This window comes from Tursiops truncatus, chromosome 5, assembly GCF_011762595.2.
Source record: "Tursiops truncatus isolate mTurTru1 chromosome 5, mTurTru1.mat.Y, whole genome shotgun sequence".
Lineage (NCBI taxonomy): Eukaryota > Metazoa > Chordata > Mammalia > Artiodactyla > Delphinidae > Tursiops > Tursiops truncatus.
Window position 1 is genome coordinate 95,725,524 of NC_047038.1, and position 18,966 is coordinate 95,744,489.

At 36.7% G+C, this 18,966-nt stretch overlaps 1 protein-coding gene across 3 annotated transcripts in view; it reads left to right on the forward strand.

Annotated features, from left to right (window-relative positions):
- Nucleotides 1–18,966, forward strand: part of CFAP299 (cilia and flagella associated protein 299) — a 628,423-nt gene that overhangs the window by 589,026 nt on the left and 20,431 nt on the right. For 2 of the 3 annotated variants that reach the window (XM_019932792.3, XM_019932793.3), the window contains one exon: nt 16,771–16,900. In XM_019932792.3, coding sequence (XP_019788351.1) covers nt 16,771–16,900 — 130 coding nt within the window. Of the gene's footprint in view, nt 1–16,770; nt 16,901–17,000; nt 17,158–18,966 lie in introns of all 3 variants that reach the window. The other variant, XR_012332087.1, reaches the window with a different exon arrangement.

An 18,966-nucleotide genomic window follows, 5' to 3' on the forward strand; every position in this document is an offset into this window, starting at 1 on the left:
AAAGTCCAGAACTTGCTAATTTGGTTGGTGGGAGTGAGTTTGTGGGAGGAGAGAGATGAAACTGAGGGACTCTTTGTGGATAATTATTGATGCTAGATAATGGGTACATGGGGATTTGTTACTCCAGTCTCTACTTTTAGGTGTGTTTGAAATGATTCAAAAAACATTTTTTTAAAGGGGAAGAGGAGATGCCCTGAGTCTCTAAATAAATACTCTAGATAAACATTTTATAAAAATTACCCAGTAAAGTGCCCTCCAATATTTTCTACGCCATTCTACACCATTCTGCATTTTCATTCTGACTGTGGCCCAGCAAATTGATTTTGCAATTCAAAAAAGACTCACAATAGCTGCTGTTTAAAAACCACTGTCTCTACATGTTCTACCTCCCAGTCTGCCTTTTCCCACTACTAACTCCTCATCGCTACTACTAGTTGCAGACCCAGTTTAAGTAAGAATTTGACCTCCTGACTGCCTACAATAAGAGTTTGGACCACATAAGTTGATTTCAAATCATCATTTTTATAAATAATACTGTGAAGAGTCTTTATGTGCATACATCTTTGTCTATAGTGCCTAGAAGTGGAATTGCTGGGTCAAGTGATATAAATACTTACAAGACTTATTATGCACATTGCCAAGTTGCTTTCCAAAAATGTAGTAACTTGCACTCTCACAAGCTATCAATGCACGGTCTCATGGCACCCTTGCTAGTAGGAAGTATTACACTCTTCTTAATTATTCCCCATTTTAAAAGTCAAAAACATTCTTTTTATTATTAGCAAAGTTTATGCTCATTTCAATTATTTCTTGGTTATTATTTTATTTTCGTGATCTATCTATCCTTGGTCTCTCCCAATGTTAAAAGTTAGGATCATTGAAATTTTAAAAATTACTCTATAAGAGAGTTTTATAATTTATACCACATATTTTCCTTATTTTTTGTTTGCCTTTATTTTTATTTATGACTTCTCATGACATAAAAATATTTTAAATTGTTATGAAGTTAAACTGATCTATCTTTTCCTTTAGGATTTCTTCCATTACTTTTAAGCTTGAGAAATCCCTTGATATGTGCCAATCAAATAAACAGTAACCTACATGTCTTCCCTTTCATTTCCTCTGGAGGCTTTTTAACGTTCAATGTGTAGTGTCTTTTGGTCTTCTTACTCTATCTTTACTGAACAAAATATTGCTAATTTACCTTTTTACATTTTGTCATTATTATCAAGTTCAAATACTTGTCAAAGGCATATCTTACCAGCTTTCTTAAGGGTGAAACAATGGATTTTTAAAGGCAGTGTGTTTTACCCAACTCTAGTGATCTGTGCCACTCAATTTCCAATGGGGTGCCTGATGCTCCGGTCATACTGACAAGAGAGTTATGCTTTGTATAAACTAAGGAGGTTGCTGAGTATGTGATGTGGTTGAAGGACAGTCAGGAAACTGCCTCACCTCCCACACAAAAATGTGTCCTCTTAAAAGTGACAGAGCATACAGCCCGACAATTAGAGATCCATGACATTGGCAAATGAAAGAAGTCACATATTTTCTGCTAATGTATTAGTAGTTCATAATGTCCTGAATCAAAGCTCTTAGCAGAGCAGTGAAGACGAAAGGACAAAGAAGGTGACAGTAGACCCAAGAGCAAAAGAGAAGCTGATGCTGAAGATGAAAGTCAAGTCATATCCCTCATGGCAGTCTCATGGTAGTGGAGGGAAAGGTTAAACATTTGTTGGAAATAACCAAGTGCCAGGTACCACAAGAAGCTCTAGGAGTAGTCAGATAAAGCTGGTTCCTACCCTAATGAGGCTCACAGGCTAATTGAGAAGACAGAATAGTAAATCAATTGTTACAGGACAGAACTTTTGTTTCTGTTAGTAGGTAACTATTCAGCCCAGAGACTGGAATATAAATTAGGCTAGGTGAGGGTTGGAGGTTCCCTTGGGAGGTATTGCATGCTATCGGATTTGGAGAATGAGTAGTACTTAACTAGGTGAGAAAAAGAAATGTGGAGAGGACAGTCCAGGCAAAGAAAACAGCATGTCCAACAGTAGAGAGGCACTGGCAGGGCCTGGAATGACATGTTTAAAGAAATGCAGATAGTGGGAAAAGCTTAAGAGAAATCTGGGGTTGGGAGTGTGTGGGGCGGCCAGAGAGGCAGCTTCCAGGTTTTGGAGAGTTAGTGTGCTAAGCTACAGAGTGTGTTTAGAAAGCCATAGGTGTCAGAAAAATATTTTAAGCAGGGATGTAATAGCTGATGCGATATTTTTAAAGATATCTGTGATTGTAAGAACAATAGATGATAGGGGATGCAGACAAAAGGGGGAGGGGGACTGATTGTGAAGGTATTGTATTAATTCAGGTAAGAATTGGTGGAAGATGCAGCATTTGGAGAGGAGTATGTGGACATGAGAGGTTATGGAGATAGCATCTATGAGACTTGATGGGAGAGAGGATGCAGGGTGAGGAAGTGGGAAAAGCCTGAGGTGACCCACATTTCTAGATTAGGTGAGAGGGTGGATAGTGGTATCACTTACTGGTGACTCACATTCATCAGATCATGGCTCATAAACGTGATAAAACATTGCTTCACTGTTAAAAACTATCAAAGGAAGAAGGAAAATCATTTGCAGGGAAAAGACTGAGTAGCATTGTAGTGTAGTAGAAAGAGCTCTGGTATAAAAGAACAAGTATAAGGTAATGGTCTCACTTGTAAATATAAATCATTAAACACTTTATTATTTAAATAAAGAAGGCCTTCAAGGGAGATATGTCAGTTGAGGAAGGAGAGCTGAATGAGCAGCTCTGATTCTTTCCACTTAATGTTTTGCCCCCTCAATTCTTACTACCTTCACCACGATGGGCCCCAATGAATAGCTGCTCCCATTTTCATTCTGTCCCAGAAGAGCCAGCACATCTTTTCTCTCTTTTTTTTTTTTTGTCTGCTTTGGGTCTTCGTTCCTGCGTGTGGTCTCTCTCTAGTTGCGGCAAGCGGGGGCTACTCTTCGTTGTGGGGCACGGGCCTCTCATTGCGGTGGCTTCTCTTGTTGCAGAGCATGGGCTGTAGAGCGCAGGCTCAGTAGCTGTGGTGCATGGGCTTAGTTGCTCTGCAGCATGTGGGATCTTCCCAGACCAAGGATCAAACCCATGTCCCCTGTATTGACAGGCGGATTCTTAACCATTGCACCACCAGGGAAGCCCCAGACATAAACTTTTTGAAGATAGTTTTCCATAGCATGTACAGAAATACAAAATTGTCCAATGAAAAGTCAAAGGCTATGAAGTGTTTGGCTTCTCTTTCTGCCTAAGGTTGTTTTTCTACTACATGGATTCTCATTGCTTTCATCTGTGTTGTTTCAGTGTTATTTTTGTTATTTCTCCCTGATCACATTCTATTTATAACTGATATTCTGCTTCACCAATCTCGAGTACAAAATGAGGTCACATTCCTTTTAATATTCAAAATAAATTTTGAGCCTCCGATCCATCCCAGCCTCCCAACTGTGATAAAATGTTTATTTCATCCTCAACAGACTCCCTTAAGCTAACTCCAAAGCACTTACAATGCCTACTATCTTAGCTTTCTAATGCTGAGTAACAAATTGCCACAAATTTAGCAGCTTAAAATAACACTCATGTCACCGTCCACAGGTCGGCACGGTGTGGCTGGATTCTCAGTTCAGGGTCTCACAAGACTGAGATTAAGGTGTCAGCAGAACTGCATTCCTTTCTGCTTGCTCTGAGGAAGAATACACTCCAAGCCCATTTAGACTGTTGGCAGAATTCAGTTCTATCTAGTTATAGAACTGAGGTCCCTGTGGTCCCTCCATCTTAAAGCCAGCAACAGTGCATCCAATCCTTCTCATGCTTTGAATTTCTCTGACTTCTGGCTTGCTTTTCTGTTTTGAAGGGCTCTTATGGTCACATTGTGCCTACCTGGATAATCTAGGATTTTCTCCCAATTTTAAGGTCAAACAATTAGTGAAGTCCTTTTTGCCAAGTGACATAACATATTGCGGATCCAACCCTAAAGAGCAGAGACCACAGAAGATATTTTGAATTCTGCCTACCAAGCCTACCTCTTCCAAAGTGAGTAAGTCTTGGTTACTATCCTTTGAAGGACACAAAGTCACAAAACCATCTTCAGTAGCCAAGGAGCCGCCTTTTAACACGTTGTCCCTGTTGAAATCCAGCCACCAAGAAGCTCAGATGCCTTTCCTTTCTAGAGAATTGTGATTTAAGCACAGAAACTCTAATGTTCTCAAAATCATCTTACTTGTGCTGCCAAATGATCCCATTTCCTAGACAAACATACCATACCAGGAAGATAATGCCTAGCAAAACTCCTATCCACTTAAGAAAAGTACTTTAATGACTTGGGGTTCTACTGCTAATCTGGGTGATGTCTCCAAGTATAGCAGGAGAGAAGGAAGTCTCTCTCCTCCAGCATTAAGTTCCTCCATCATAGCTTCACTCTAAACCTTGTTTCATTAAACTCACTTATAATATAGTTCTAAATTGCACATCTCTTTTAGTTTACACAAATTCAAAGCCATTTTACCTGAAAGCGCAATTACAGTGCCTGAGCCTGGGGGAGTGGCCAGTCTCCCTCACAACATACCTACACTCCAGTTTTCCCTTCTGGTTTCTTTCCCTGGTCCCTAGGACCCAGGACCCACCATGATTTCCTCTCCCTAATATACTGACATTTCTTTAATGAAAAGCCTTGCCTTGTCACATAGTCATGACTAGAAAATTCTAATTCTAGAAATATATCCACAGATATGAAGGAAAACTATGGTGATTACAGGGCAGAATTGGCATACTACTCATAGAAAGATCAGTAAACCTAAAGAACATCGCAATATTCATAATGTAAAAGGTTGCTGAGTGGAGCAATGGTTCAAAATATTTTCATATTCACAAAATTTGAGTTGTTGAGACCTTCCAGATAGAAAGAGTATGTTAAGTCAAAGAATGTTTGTTATTTTTAAGTAAAAGAACTCTAATCTTGTAATTCCAGTAGAAGCAACAGAGATTACTTATCTATACAATCTCCTTAGCCTAAGATAAATGCTCGCTAACCACAAAGAGAACAGTTACCAATGATAGCCATCACATTTTGGTTATTTTCTCATTCCTTCCTTGCATTTGACAAGGGGGATCTCCTCATTGATTTTTCATGCCTTCTATTCCTTTTGGTTTTCATGGCACTGTCTTACTCCTCGTACATTCGTATGCAATTCTCTGTCTCCTTCTCAGGCTCGTCTCTTATGTATGCTCAGTGTAAACTGTGACATCAAAAACATAAAATGTGCATACAAATAACAAACGTTGGTGAGAATGTGGAGAAAAGGGAACACTTGTACACTGTTGGTGGGAATATAAATTGATATAGCCACATGAAAAACAGTATGGAGGTTCCACAAAAAAATGCCATAAGATCCAGCAATTCCACTCTTGGGTGTGTATATGGGAAAAAAAAATGAAAACACTAATTCTAAAAGATACATACACCCCAGTGTTCATAACAGCACTATTTACAGGTGCCAAGGTTTGGAAACAACCCAAGTGTCCATCAACAGATGAATGGATAAAGAGGAGTTGGTGTATACACACACACACACACAGACACACACACACACACACACACACACACACACACACACACAATGAAACATTACTCATACATAAAAAAGAATGAAATTATGCCATTTTCAACAATGTGGTTGGACCTAGAGTGTATTATGCTTAGTGAAATAAGTTAGACCAAGAAAACCAAATACTCTATGTTATCACTTATGTGTGGAATCAAAAAAATAAAACAAACAAATGCATATAACAAAACAGAAACAGACTCACAGACATAGAAAACAAACTTATGGTTACCAAAGGGGAGAGGGAGGGGAGAAGGGACAAAATAGGAGTATGGGATTAACAGATACAAATTACTATACATAAAATAGATAAGCAACAAGGATTTACTGTATAGCACAGGAAATTATATTCAATATTTTGTAATAAGCTATAAATAAATACCCTACCTAATACATCATTATTCTGGACATTAAACAAGAGTATAAACGTGAAAGCTCTTTTTAGATGACAAAGCACTACATCAATGTAAAATAACAAGTGTCAGTTGTTTCAATAATAATATCAGAACGAGAATGAAATTAAGTAGGGCTCTCTGGGACACCCACCCCATCCCTGTACCATTCCTTCAGGTTTCTGCCTTGGGAAAGTGCTTTCTTTGCAATCTCTTCACCGGGAATGGCCACTATAGGACTAGCTACTGGCATTCTTTCTTGACCTTGAGGTTCTCACTCTATGATTTGCAACTGAGAAGTTGCAAATACTTCTCAGGATGTTTCTAATACTTGCTCTGATTGCAAAATCAGAAAGAGCTTTGTGTAACTCATAAATCTATCTCCATAGCCTTACTATGGGAAGATATGGTTATAAGTACATCTGTGATTATCACCTGCTTCTTTCCCATTGCATGGAGCTAGCAATGAAGCATTCCAGACATCCCACCAGAGGGCTAGGGTCTTCAGTGAGGAGGCCAGCATAGGAGTATAGAAGCAGTTATGGAATACTTCCTCAGAATCTTTCCCTGATAAGTCCCCGTTGGGGGCTTATCACAAATAGTCAAGTATCCCAGGTATTATATTACATTCATCTCTCCCTTAGCACCTTCCATAACCAGTTCATATACTTGACATTGCACTTTGGGTTCAGAGCACATAATATCATGAACATGATAGACAGGTGCCCATCTGTTTTCTGACTCAAATGAAAATTAAGAGCAATAGCCTACTGGCAATGAACACTCCCTTCTATCCACTGCCTTAAAGGGATAGGAAAGCCAAACTTACCAGCTCTCCTTGCTTCCTTTGCTCTGAGCCACTCTGTCCCCAAAGGGAATGCACACCCAAACTTTCTGCACTTTGGTAGAAGACAGTTAATAATCACATTTCACATTCAATTCTCAATTCACAGCAATTTGCTTTCTGCCTCATTAGCAATAAACTACTGAATATCTCTCATAAATGTTAACACTGATCATGAACATTTTTCAGTTCTTATCTAATCTAACTTTTACTATCCTTTCTACCTGGAATGCTTGGCCCTGCTTCTTTCCATCAGGAAAATCTCATTAGAAATATATTTCAGCAAGATATGTATTGTTTTTGACCTCTACAGTCCAAAAATACCTCACACAAATTTCTATTGTATCATTTTTCATGCTGTATTATAATCCTTTGTTTGCATTTTTGACATGTTGAATTGAATTGAATGACCCTTCTGACTACCTGTCACTAGGGCTTTTAATGTTCTCAATTATTTTAATAATTATAGTAGGTTGTTCAACAGTTATTTATATTTTCCCAAATGGCATATGCATTTATTAAATAGCTGATTGAAGTTAGAGATACATTATATAGTCATGAATAGGAGCCAAGTTAACTAACTTATGGAAACACTAAACTTTAGATTTCATATTCTTACCAACCAAAATAACTGATCAAACCTATATTTTTACATGGAATATGATATTTCAGGAAATTAGTTTGTTATAGAATGTTTTACTGCTTTGATATTATTTGAAAAATAGAAAAAGAACAGGAGTGTTTATTATTCTAGATTAAATTTCATGTCTCTATACCACAATTGCAATTTCATATAATATAATTTTTCCACAGCAATAAAATAAAATAAAAAGTATCAACCATAAGAAAACATGTTTTAGCATTTTTTAAACAACTTTATCATATTTTTGGCAAATCCATGGCAAAACTTTGGAAACATTTTGCACGAACATTGGATAAATCAGCTCTAAAACAGCAGTGTTTAAATGGTTTGTAGGTGTAGAGACCACACATCTCAGTTTTCCTGGCATCGTCTGGGCTTACTCTTATTGTGTTGGCACAATTAGTAGCAGCTTTCTTCTTTCACAGAAGGAGCCTAGTTTAGAAAGTAAAATTGTAAAGCCATCCTACTTACAGACTGTCTACACAGAGATTAAAAAGGAGACAATAATGTTTAATGCTTAAATGTCCCCATGACTCTCATAAAATCCCCTGAATTTTCATTTTTCAATAGAAATCTTTTTTTTTTAAAGAAGTGAACTATTGGTGTAAACCACTGTCAGTTGTTTTTTTGTTTTTTTGTGTTTCTTTTTATTTATTTATTTGGCTGCATCAGGTCTTAGTTGCAGCATGTGAGATCTTCATTGTGGTATGTGGGATTTTTCGCTGCTGTGAGCAGGCTCTTTGTTGCAGCATGGGGGCTCCGGAGTGTGCGAGCTCAGTAGTTGCAGCATGCAGGCTCTCTAGTTGTGGCGCATGGGCCTAGTTGCCCTACGGCATATGGGATCTTATTTCCCCAACCAGGTGTCGAACACACGTCCCCTTCGATGGAAGGTGGATTCTTAACCACTGGACCACCAGAGAAGTCCCTCAATAAAAATCTTTTGATTTCACAAAAAAACGTTTTTGTAGGTTTTAAATTTTATTTCTGTTTTTTACAAATTTCCTTTAAATATGAATATCTCTCTGTCCTAAAAATTATATCTTATAAATATTCTTTATTTTTCTCTCAAATGAATTTTTTTTAACTGTATAAGCATATTCAAGTATTAGGTACTGCGAATGCCTACTTGTCCAACAGTTTAAAACCCCAAAAGATTCCATAATTAATAGAGATTGAAACATCTCCCTCCTAATCATTATGAACTATTGGTTATATTCATGGGGAAAATCTCTTAGATGGTAATAGCTTCTATTTCAGTGATGTGTTCTCTGTGATTTCAAATTCCCTGTTCTTGTGGGTAGTGATCTTATTTTTTCCCTGTGCTTTATGTACTGGAGACTACAATTGTTATAGTCATTATTTTTGTTCTGTATTCACCCCTAAGGCCTTGGATTGCCTTTAAATGTATTTTTAAGTGCAAATTTTTCTAATCTTTGATAACATTGTCCATTTTGTGCTTTCATGATTTCCCTAAATATGCCATTTCCACTCCATTTGAAGGAAGATATTGAGCAAAACTAGGGCAAACAAAGTATTCTGGAGACACGGCTTTGAAATTTACTCCCCCTGGTGGTCCAATGCTCTGTTGTCGTGTAATGTCATAAAAATATTTTCTCTGGTATCAGCAGTTATCATGTAAAATAGATGACAAACAGGTAATTGTTTCCAAAAACATACATGAGGACCCCCTTATCACTTAGTGAACAGATTTTACACATATTTATCTCAATTCATTATCCCAACTTATTTGTATAAGTTGTGTATAAGTACACTCTCATACAACAAAATGCCCAAACCTTGGATGCTTTTCATGGGGAACAAATGGAAAATTGTTCTTTTATTCCTAAACCTTAAATAATTTCACATAAGTTACCCCTTAAGTTCTTCTATCTATTTTAGATACAGTATGTTTGAACTTTTCTACAAGTATTTTCTAGATATGACCACTTAGACGTAAATTAAAATAACGTGTAAGAACTCATTGGATCAAAGGAGGCTTTCATAATAACAGTCTATTACCATTGTAAAGAGCCTTTGCAATATATAGTTCAACCTCTAAACTTTAGATAAGAGAAAATTGAAACCACTGCATGAGGGTTTAGATTTCCTAAGTCCCAGATCAATGTTCTAGATCAATTCTCTTAATTACATTTTAAAATAAATTTTCTTGCTACTTCTTTATTTTAATTCTGTAATAATTAAAAATACTGTAATCAGCTGTATCACAAACAATAATAAAGATGGACATATATCATTAATTTAGTCAATGAACATTTATTGAGTGCCACTTTTTTTTTTCTTTTGCTGTACGCGGGCCTCTCACTGTTGTGGCCTCTCCCATTGTGGAGCACAGGCTCCGGACGTGCAGGCTCAGCAGCCATGGCTCACAGGCCTAGCTGCTCCACAGCATGTGGGATCTTCCCAGACCGGGGCACGAACCGGTGTCCCCTGCATCGTCAGGTGGACTCTCAACCACTGTGCCACCAGGGAAGCTCGAGTGCCACTTATTGATAGAGACAGTACAGCAAGTTTAAACAGGTTTGGAAGGTGGGAAAAATTTATTCTCTAATATGTTGAGATTGAGGAGTCTATGATTTATCCCAGTAAGTATTTACAATTGAGTAAGTCATGTGGATAAGCAGCTCAGGTGAGAGAACTGAGATGGAACAGCGGTCAAGGTAAGTTGGCATAGAGAAGATAGATTTAATTATAATATATTAGGAAAAAAGTGTGATGACCTGGAGAGAATCTAAGTTTGGGGAAGTTTTTAAATCTCTTTTCTCTTCTTTCCTTTCCCCTTTTTATTCCTTTCTTTCCTTTTTTACTTCTTTCTCTCTCCCTCTCTTTCTTTCTTTCTGTCTTTTCCTTGTTTAGCTGAAATTCATATGTTTGTTAGTTCTAGGAAAAGTTTTATAGTGAACAAATGGATACCAAAGGGGATAGGTGGGGTGGGATGAATTGTGAGATTGGGATTGACATAAATACACTATTGATACTATGTATAAAATAGATAAATAGTGAGAACCTACTGTGTAGCTCAGGAAACTCTACTCAATGCTCTGTGGTGACCTAAATGGGAAGGAAATCCAAAAAGGAGGCGATATATATATATATATATATATATATATATATATATATATATATATATATATATATAGCTGATTCACTTTGCTGTACAGTAGAAACTAACACAACATTGTAAAGAAACTGTATTCCAATAAAAATTAATTAAAAATAAAAGAAATCAAGAAATAGCAGATTAAAAAGAGCATTTGGATTGGTGACATCAGCAAGATAGCAGAGTAGGAAGCCCTGGACTCTCCTCCCACAAATACACAGATTCAGCAAGAATTCCTAGACAAATTCCCTTTGTGATAAATCCAGAAACTAATTGAAAGGTCCCTGTATCCCCAGGTAAATGCAAAGCAAGCCTCACCAAAGCCAGTAGAGAGGTTTGGGACACCCTCTTACTGGAATCCCTACTGCCAGCATAGCACCATACTATGAAAAAGAAACACCCTAACTCTCAGCTTCTCCCAAGGGAGGCAGGGGTTGGTCTGTGCATCCAGACTCCCAGCTCTTCTAAGGCGGGGGGGGGGCTCCCCAGAGGACTAACTTCAATTTTGCCAGTCTTGGAGTTCTGGTGGGCCAGGCACATTCCATGCACCTGGAGGAAAATGGTGACAGCAGCTTTGGCTGGTAGACATCATACATAGATCTTACTCCCTGCTCATCACATAGCAAATGACAAAACCCACAGCTGCCTGCTTCTCCCTGGAGAGGGAAAAAGTTAGAAGAGGCCAGTGAATCTCTGTCCAGGTTGCTTGGTGGAGGTCTTCTCCTGTATAAGGCCAGTCCATGAAGACTGGGAGAGATGCCTACTTTGTCTAATATGCAGGCAGCAACACAGAAAGTCAAGGAAAATCAAGAATCAGGCAAGAATGTTCTCCCCAAAAGGAATAAGATAAATCTCCAGATACTGACACTACAGAAAGGTACTGATAGTATACCTAAAAGAGAATTCAAAATAACTGTCATAAAGGTGCTCACTGAGGTCAAGAAAACAATTCATGAACAAAGGGAGAAATTCAACAAGGAAAAAATATTAAAAAGTACAAAACAGAAATCATAGAGCTAAAGACAATAATTAAACTTAAAAAAAACCCACTAAAGTGTTTCAACATCAGACTAGATTAAGCAGAATAAAACATCGATGAACTCAAAGACCAGTCATTGGAAATAATTCAGAGAAGCAAAAAGAAAACAATGAAAAAGAGTGAAAAAACCTTAAGAGAGTTATGGGACACCATCAAGGAATCAATACACATATTATGGGATTCCAAGAATGAGGAGAGATAAAGGATGAGAAAAATTATTCAAAGAAATAATGACTGAAAACTTCCAAAATCTGGGGAAGGAAATGGACATCCAAATCCAAAAAGCTTAAGGGACACCAATCAGATAAATCAAAGAAATCTACTTCAAGACACACATTATAATTAAATTGTCAAAAATCAAAGACAAAGAGAGAATTTTGAAAGAAACAAGAGAAAAGCAACTTGTCACATCCAATGGACCCTCCTCGCCTTCTTATAAGACAATTAACAGATTTTCAATAGAAACCTTGCAGGCCAGAAGGGAGTGGGATGATAGACTCACACTGCTGACAGAAAAGAGCTACTACCAAAGAGTAATATGCCCAGAATAACTGTCTTTCAAAAATGAAGAAGAGATAAAGACTTTCCCACACAGAAAAAATGCTCAGAAAGTTCACCACCGCTAGATTTGCCCTATAAAAAATGCTAATGGGAGTTCTTCAAATTAAAATGAAAGGATGCTAAAAAGAAACATGATAGCATAAGAAAGTATGAGACTCATTAATAAAGGTAAATATATTAAAAAATTCAGAGTAGTGTATTACTGTAATGGCAGTGGGTAAATCTCTTTTAATTCTACTATAAAAATTATAAGACAAAAGTATTAAAAAATAATTATAACAAAAAAGTTAAAGATACACAGTATGAATAGATATAAATTTTGACAATAGCATGAAGTACATGGATGGGAGAAGTTAAAATGTAAAGTTTGTGTATGTGATTAAACTTGTTATTATCATCTTAAAATTAACATTTACAACTATAAGATATTTTATGTTAACCTCAAGGTAACTACAAAAAAATACTTATAGAAGATACACAAAAGAAAAAGATCAAGTATTCAAAATATATCAATAAAAAAATTAACAAAACACAAAGGAAGACAGCAAGAGAGGAAAAGACAGACAAAAGAACTCCAAGACTAACAGACAACAATTAATAAAATGGCAAGAGTAAATCCTTCCCTATCAATAACTGCTTTAAGTATAAATGGATTAAACTCCCCAATCAAAAAACAGAGTGGCTAAATGAATTTTAAAAAACAACACTCAACTATATGTGGTCTAAAAGAAACTATTCACAACAGTCAAGATGTGGAAACTACCTAAATGTCCATTGACAAATGAACGGAAAAAGAAAATGTGGTATATACATACATACAATGGAATATTATTTAACCTTAAAAAAGAAGGAAATTCTGCAATATGTGACAATACGAATGAAACTTGAGGGCATTATGAAAAGTGAAATAAGCCAGTCACAAGAAGACAAATACTGTATGATTTCGCTTATATGAGGTATCTAAAATAGTCAAATTCGTAGACTCAAAGAATGGAATGGTGGTTACCTGGGGCTGGGGAGGAGGGGGAATTGAGGAGTTAATAATCAACAGGCATAAAGTTTCACTTAAACAAGATGAGTAAGCTATAAAGCTCTGCGGTACAGCATCGTACTTACGGTCAACATAATGTATTGTACACTTAAAAATTTGTTAAGAGGGCAAGTCTCCTGTTAAGTGTTCTTACCACAATAAAATAAAAATTTTTAGAAAAAGTACTTGTTTTAGATTCTATAGGCTAGGTCTGAGACTGTATTCTAGTACTTACTAGTAATGTAAACTTCAAATTTTTTATTATCTTCTCTTAGCTCCAGTTCACTCATCCATATAATAGGAATAGTAATAAATAACATGCAGGATTCTTACTAAAATCAAATTAACCTACATATATATAGGAATATCATAGTTCTGTTGTATATTAGATACATCTTCTCATATAGAATTTTTTATGGCAAAGCCTTTTTATAGCTCCTGCCTCTTTAGGATTCTGCTTTCTCTACTTTTCCCTCTTCACACCATGGAAACATGTTCAAGAATATTTCATCTTTTAAAAAAAAAAAGCTGAACTTTAATTTTTTATATCCCCAGTGCTGCCCTAGTTTTCTTGTTTACTTTATAACTAAATTAATAAAGGAATTTTTTATTCAGTAATCTGTTCCCATCTTGCCCTTAAATTCTCTATAACTGAATTTTGCCCCCACCATTTTACTGCAACTGCTTTTCCTGTAATATCCTTCCAAGTGCAAATTTTGATGAACTCTCTTCATGCCTTATCTAATATATGAGGCATTTGACACTATTGTCTTTCTTAAAGTACTATTTCTTGATATATTCTCCTCTCTTCAGTTTTTGCAAAAAAAATAACTCTTTCCTGGTTCTTTCTGATGCTTCAGATCACTGTTTTTTACTCTCCTTTGCTGATTCCTCTTCCTACTCGATAAAATTGATGTTCCAGATTTCATTCTTATCTCCATCTTCTCCTTTGTCCATCTCAGTCACCTCTTTGAATTTAAACACTGCTGATACTTCTAGATACATTACTCCATCTAAGAAAAGTCTCTAACTTCAGAAATTCATCCATTATCTATTTCTGTCATTAATATGCATTTAGCATCTACCATTGTGAGGCATGGTCTGAAAAAAGGAATTGGAAATAGGGCAGTAAACAACACAAACCAAGATCCTTGCTTTCATTTTCTTAGATATTTCATAAGGATTTCAAGTTCAAGACGTCTAAAACTGAACTACACGTCCCCCACCTCACCTCCTACAATCTGTTCCTTACCTTGTATTTTAGTTCCTAGTAAATAATTCCATCCACTTAAGTATTCAAACCAGAAATCTGAGAGTAATCCTAGACTCTTATCTCATTGATGTCTTTCTCATAACCATTAAATCCACTTTTCAATGTCTTCTCAAATCCAGTCCCTCATCTTCATCCACAAGTACACTTCAAGATTACCTGGGCTCTGCATGTATAAAAGGGGATAGTTTTATGCCTACTTCATGGTGTTGACAATAAGGTTGATGAGATAATAGATTCATTAGTCTCAGAACAGTACCCAACACATGGTGTGGTGCTTATTAAATAAGTGTTAGTTATCTTTATTAAATACTAATAATTATTAGCTATTAGAATTGGCATGTGAGATGAAACCTGTTTCCCTTCCCTGCCTAGTAAAACAAAAGTATTGATTAACAATCCAAATCACTTCATCAAAAGTACCACGTGCTACACAAATTAACTTTTTTTGATAAAGTGTATATATATAAAATCTGCCTGTATGACTCAAGCATTTTATTGGGATTATGTATATCCATATATCTCAGAAATATATGTATGTGTGTATATATATATAGTTGAGGATCATACCCATGTCCCCTATTCCAATTTGTGAATCTCCTAACTGAACAGCCAGGAGAATAGAGGTCAATTTATCTTCTTTATTATGAATTAAACTGAATTGGGGGACCCAGCTTGGGTGCATAGTCAAATTGGCTTGTAATACTTTTACCACTGGATTGAATTTATCACCAGTACTATAGGCTGCTCTCCTATCATCACCCTATTGGGCATTGAGCCTGCCATGATAAACTTCACTCATGAAAGCTGGCTAAAGTGAGGACCTAGAAAGCCATGAATGTTTAGCTCCTTTTCTCAGTTCACTAATCAGATAGTCATTCCTGCTCTCTTGCAGAGGCTTGATTAAACAGACAGAGATGGTTGGAAAACCACTTTTCCTGACTCTGTGCCTCAGAAAAGGCAGACACTCCAATGTCTTGGCCATAGAAGGAGTAAGAGGGGAAGAGAGAGAATAGTTCTCACTAATATGCACCCCCAAAGATATAAATATATGATCTATATAATCAGTTTTTTCTGAGTATTAAAAAATTTGAGGGTAAACATATTACATTTTCAGGTAGTAGCAAAAAGGTGATGCCTCAGAAAACAATGTAATTCAGAGTGAGTTTAATCAATGAAATCTACTCTTTCAAAATGAAGAAGAGGAGTAATAAAGGGAAAAACAACCCAGAAATAGGATAAGGGGAAAATGATTAAAAATAAATATTACAAATATTTGAGAGGCGTACTGGGCTGGGAGCTCTACATGACTTATCTCTGTGGCTGTCATTTTAAAAGCAAACATAATATTAGAAAATGTGTTAATGGGAATAAGATATGTAAAAATAAGTGTATTGAGGATACTTCCAATGAACATAACAGCATTATATTTGTTTTTGACAAGTAAGTATAAAATGAGAGATGGAAAAAAATAGAAAGTTTCCATAGACGAACCTCCAAAGAAGGGATTGAACAGGCAATGTTGAACAGTAGAAAGAACATGCATATGCTTTGAAACACACAGATCTGGGTTGAAATATTAACCCTATGATGTATTAGTTGCAGGGTGTTAACTATGCTAGTTGAACTCCCATAGTATCCTTGCCTTGTCTGTGAAATAAGAGCAAATTCATATGGGTGTTGTTTTATAATACATCACATCATGCCTGGCCTCTGGTAACCTCTCAAACACAAGTAGTTTTCTTACTGCCTGGGAAACATATTATTGAAAAATAGAACCTTAAAGAAATGAATTAATTTGTTTTGAATGAAAAGAGGTGACTTAGCCTGCCTTTCCTTCCAGTAAACAGTCTCTTAATACCCTGAATACTCAATATCCTGAAGAGTCTGAACTAGAAGAAATAGCCTTAAATTGTATCAATTTTCTTCTTGACTTCCTGGGAATATGATACTGGAATAGGTCCTAGGTCCTAGAGTGTTCAAACCAGGAAATCATGCAAAACATTCATAAATATGTATCTAAATGATTTGAAAATAACCCAGTCTAATCTTTTCTGCAAGAATTTTAATCACACATGTGGTCTACATGGTTGTATAGACTGTGATCCTATCCATTTATTTTGAAGCTGAACTGCCCCAAATATTTTCTGAAATATATTTGTCAATTTAATTCATTATGCATATTAATTCCTAATAAATATTTATTTCTATAGTTTTTACAACTGGGACAGTCATGTTGCTGTTTGGAATTCAACTCCCAACTACCAAGTGATTGCTGATAATCCAGAAGGCTTACTTTTCAAATACAAAAGAGACAGAAAAATTCTCAACGTGGACCCTAAGGTAAGTCTGCTTTTACACTTAGGTATCTCCTCAAATTTTATTGTATCTCTACCATCATTCAAAAATTATTAAATATTTGACCTTAAGCTTTTAAATTTAGAAGTGAAAAGATATGTGGAAACTTAGAGCATCTACTCTCCTTAAAGAAAAAAACTTCAAAACAATAAATTATCAGAAATCAACAAAGAAGAATTTGGGAGGAATTTAAATGGAACTCACATGTGGGAACACTTCTCCATGCCTGACAGCAGAATTAGGTAAGGGAGCCAGTGACAGCAAATCTGTTTGCTCTGATTCTGGGGAGTCCAGTAACTTTCTGCTCTGAAAGGGGAGATGAGTCATTTAGGGAAGAGAGACTCTCACCTCACATACATACCTTTTTTTATGTGACTAACACTGAAAACAGTGTTGTGTTTAGTGCATTTCCGAGCATTAACTTAGAAAATACATTTGATTTAAATATTTTAAAAACATGTGCCATGATATTTTGAATTTGTTCAAAGACAAATGTTTACATCTTACATATTTTCAAAGACTACATTTACATCATGACTTTTAATCATGATTTGTCATATAGCTGGGGGCGAAGGTTGAAACGTAAAAGTCGTATGTGCTTGGGTTGCTTTGGTGGGTTTTTTTTCTAACTTTTAGAAAACATGTTACTCACCTGACAGTATCAGTCTAAAATCCAAAGTCAAGAGAAATAGTTCTTCATAGTGAAGGAATAAAATTGTGTGATATGCCTGGGGTAGGTAAAGGATGGACTGAGGGTAAAGGGGAGTCTTAATCTAAAACCTTTTCAAAAAGTTTTTCAAAATAAAAAATATTTAGTTTCATATCCACTTAATGTAGTTCTTTGCTCATAAAAAGTACTTAGTAACTATGTGCTCAAAAAATGAATAAAGGAAATTTTGTAGCATGAAATAGATTCTTGTCTGAATCAGATACAGCTTCAAACACAAGAAACCCCAAGCTGGTGACTTAAAGAGAAAAGAGACTTCTTTCTCTCCCACTTGTAAGTCTATATAGTGGCTGTCCAAAGTTGGAGTGGCAGCTACACTGTCATCTGGGCCAAGGAGGCCCTCATCCTCTTAGGCCAACATAGATCTCCAGCCAAAACAACCACCTTTTAAACAGAATGTATGGAAGAAGGTGAGTAGGTACAAAGAACATGCCCCCACTGCCTTGTAAGGAAGTTTCCCCAAAGCTACCACACTCATGGTCACGTATGTTCCATGGCAAGAGCTTAGTCACACAGCCATATCTTGCTACATGGAAGGCTGGGAAATGTAATCTTTATTTAGGTAGCCATATGTCCAGCTAGAAACAAGAGTTCTACAAAAGGGAGAAGAGAGGTTTGGGTAGACAACTAGCAGTTCTGTTACTAGATTGGCCTTATGGAGCACCCCCACCACCACCCTTGTGCCCTAGCCTGGCTGAAGACCCCTGCCTTGGCAGGGGAGCTTCTTTTCCTGTTCAGATTTGCACAGGCAATAACAAAACTGATGCTGAGATTGAAATAACACAAGCTTTATTCAATGGCCAGAGAATGGAGAAGCCGGAACTTAGTTCACAAATCAACTTCTAGTCAGGGGGTGATCAAGGCAAGATTTTTAAAGGTAGGGTTAATGACAGGGAGGCATATGCATTGGCTTTCTGGGAATAGGCGGGGTTCTTCCTGGAACTGGTTGCCACCTCCTTTTTTTCCTTCTATGGTGTGGTACTTCCTGTTATGGCCACTGGCAAGCGTGTCACTTAGCATGCTCATGTATTACAGTGAGTGTATGATGGGGCTCAAGGTCTACTGAAGACCAGGTCATCAGCCATTTTAGACTTGGCCGGTTCTAACCAGTTCTGGTGGCCTCCTGTTTTTCTCTTCTGGTGGTTTCCTGTGAGACAAAGATAACACTTCCCCACAGCTTACATTCTCTTGGGGGAGGGGGAGAGTTAGAGTTAACAACCATGGTGACAGTTTCTGACACAACACTATCTCCTTCAAAAGAACATTACTCTTTTTTTTTTTTTTTGTTCTCAGGTTTCTCATTAGTTAGATGAGGGACTGGACC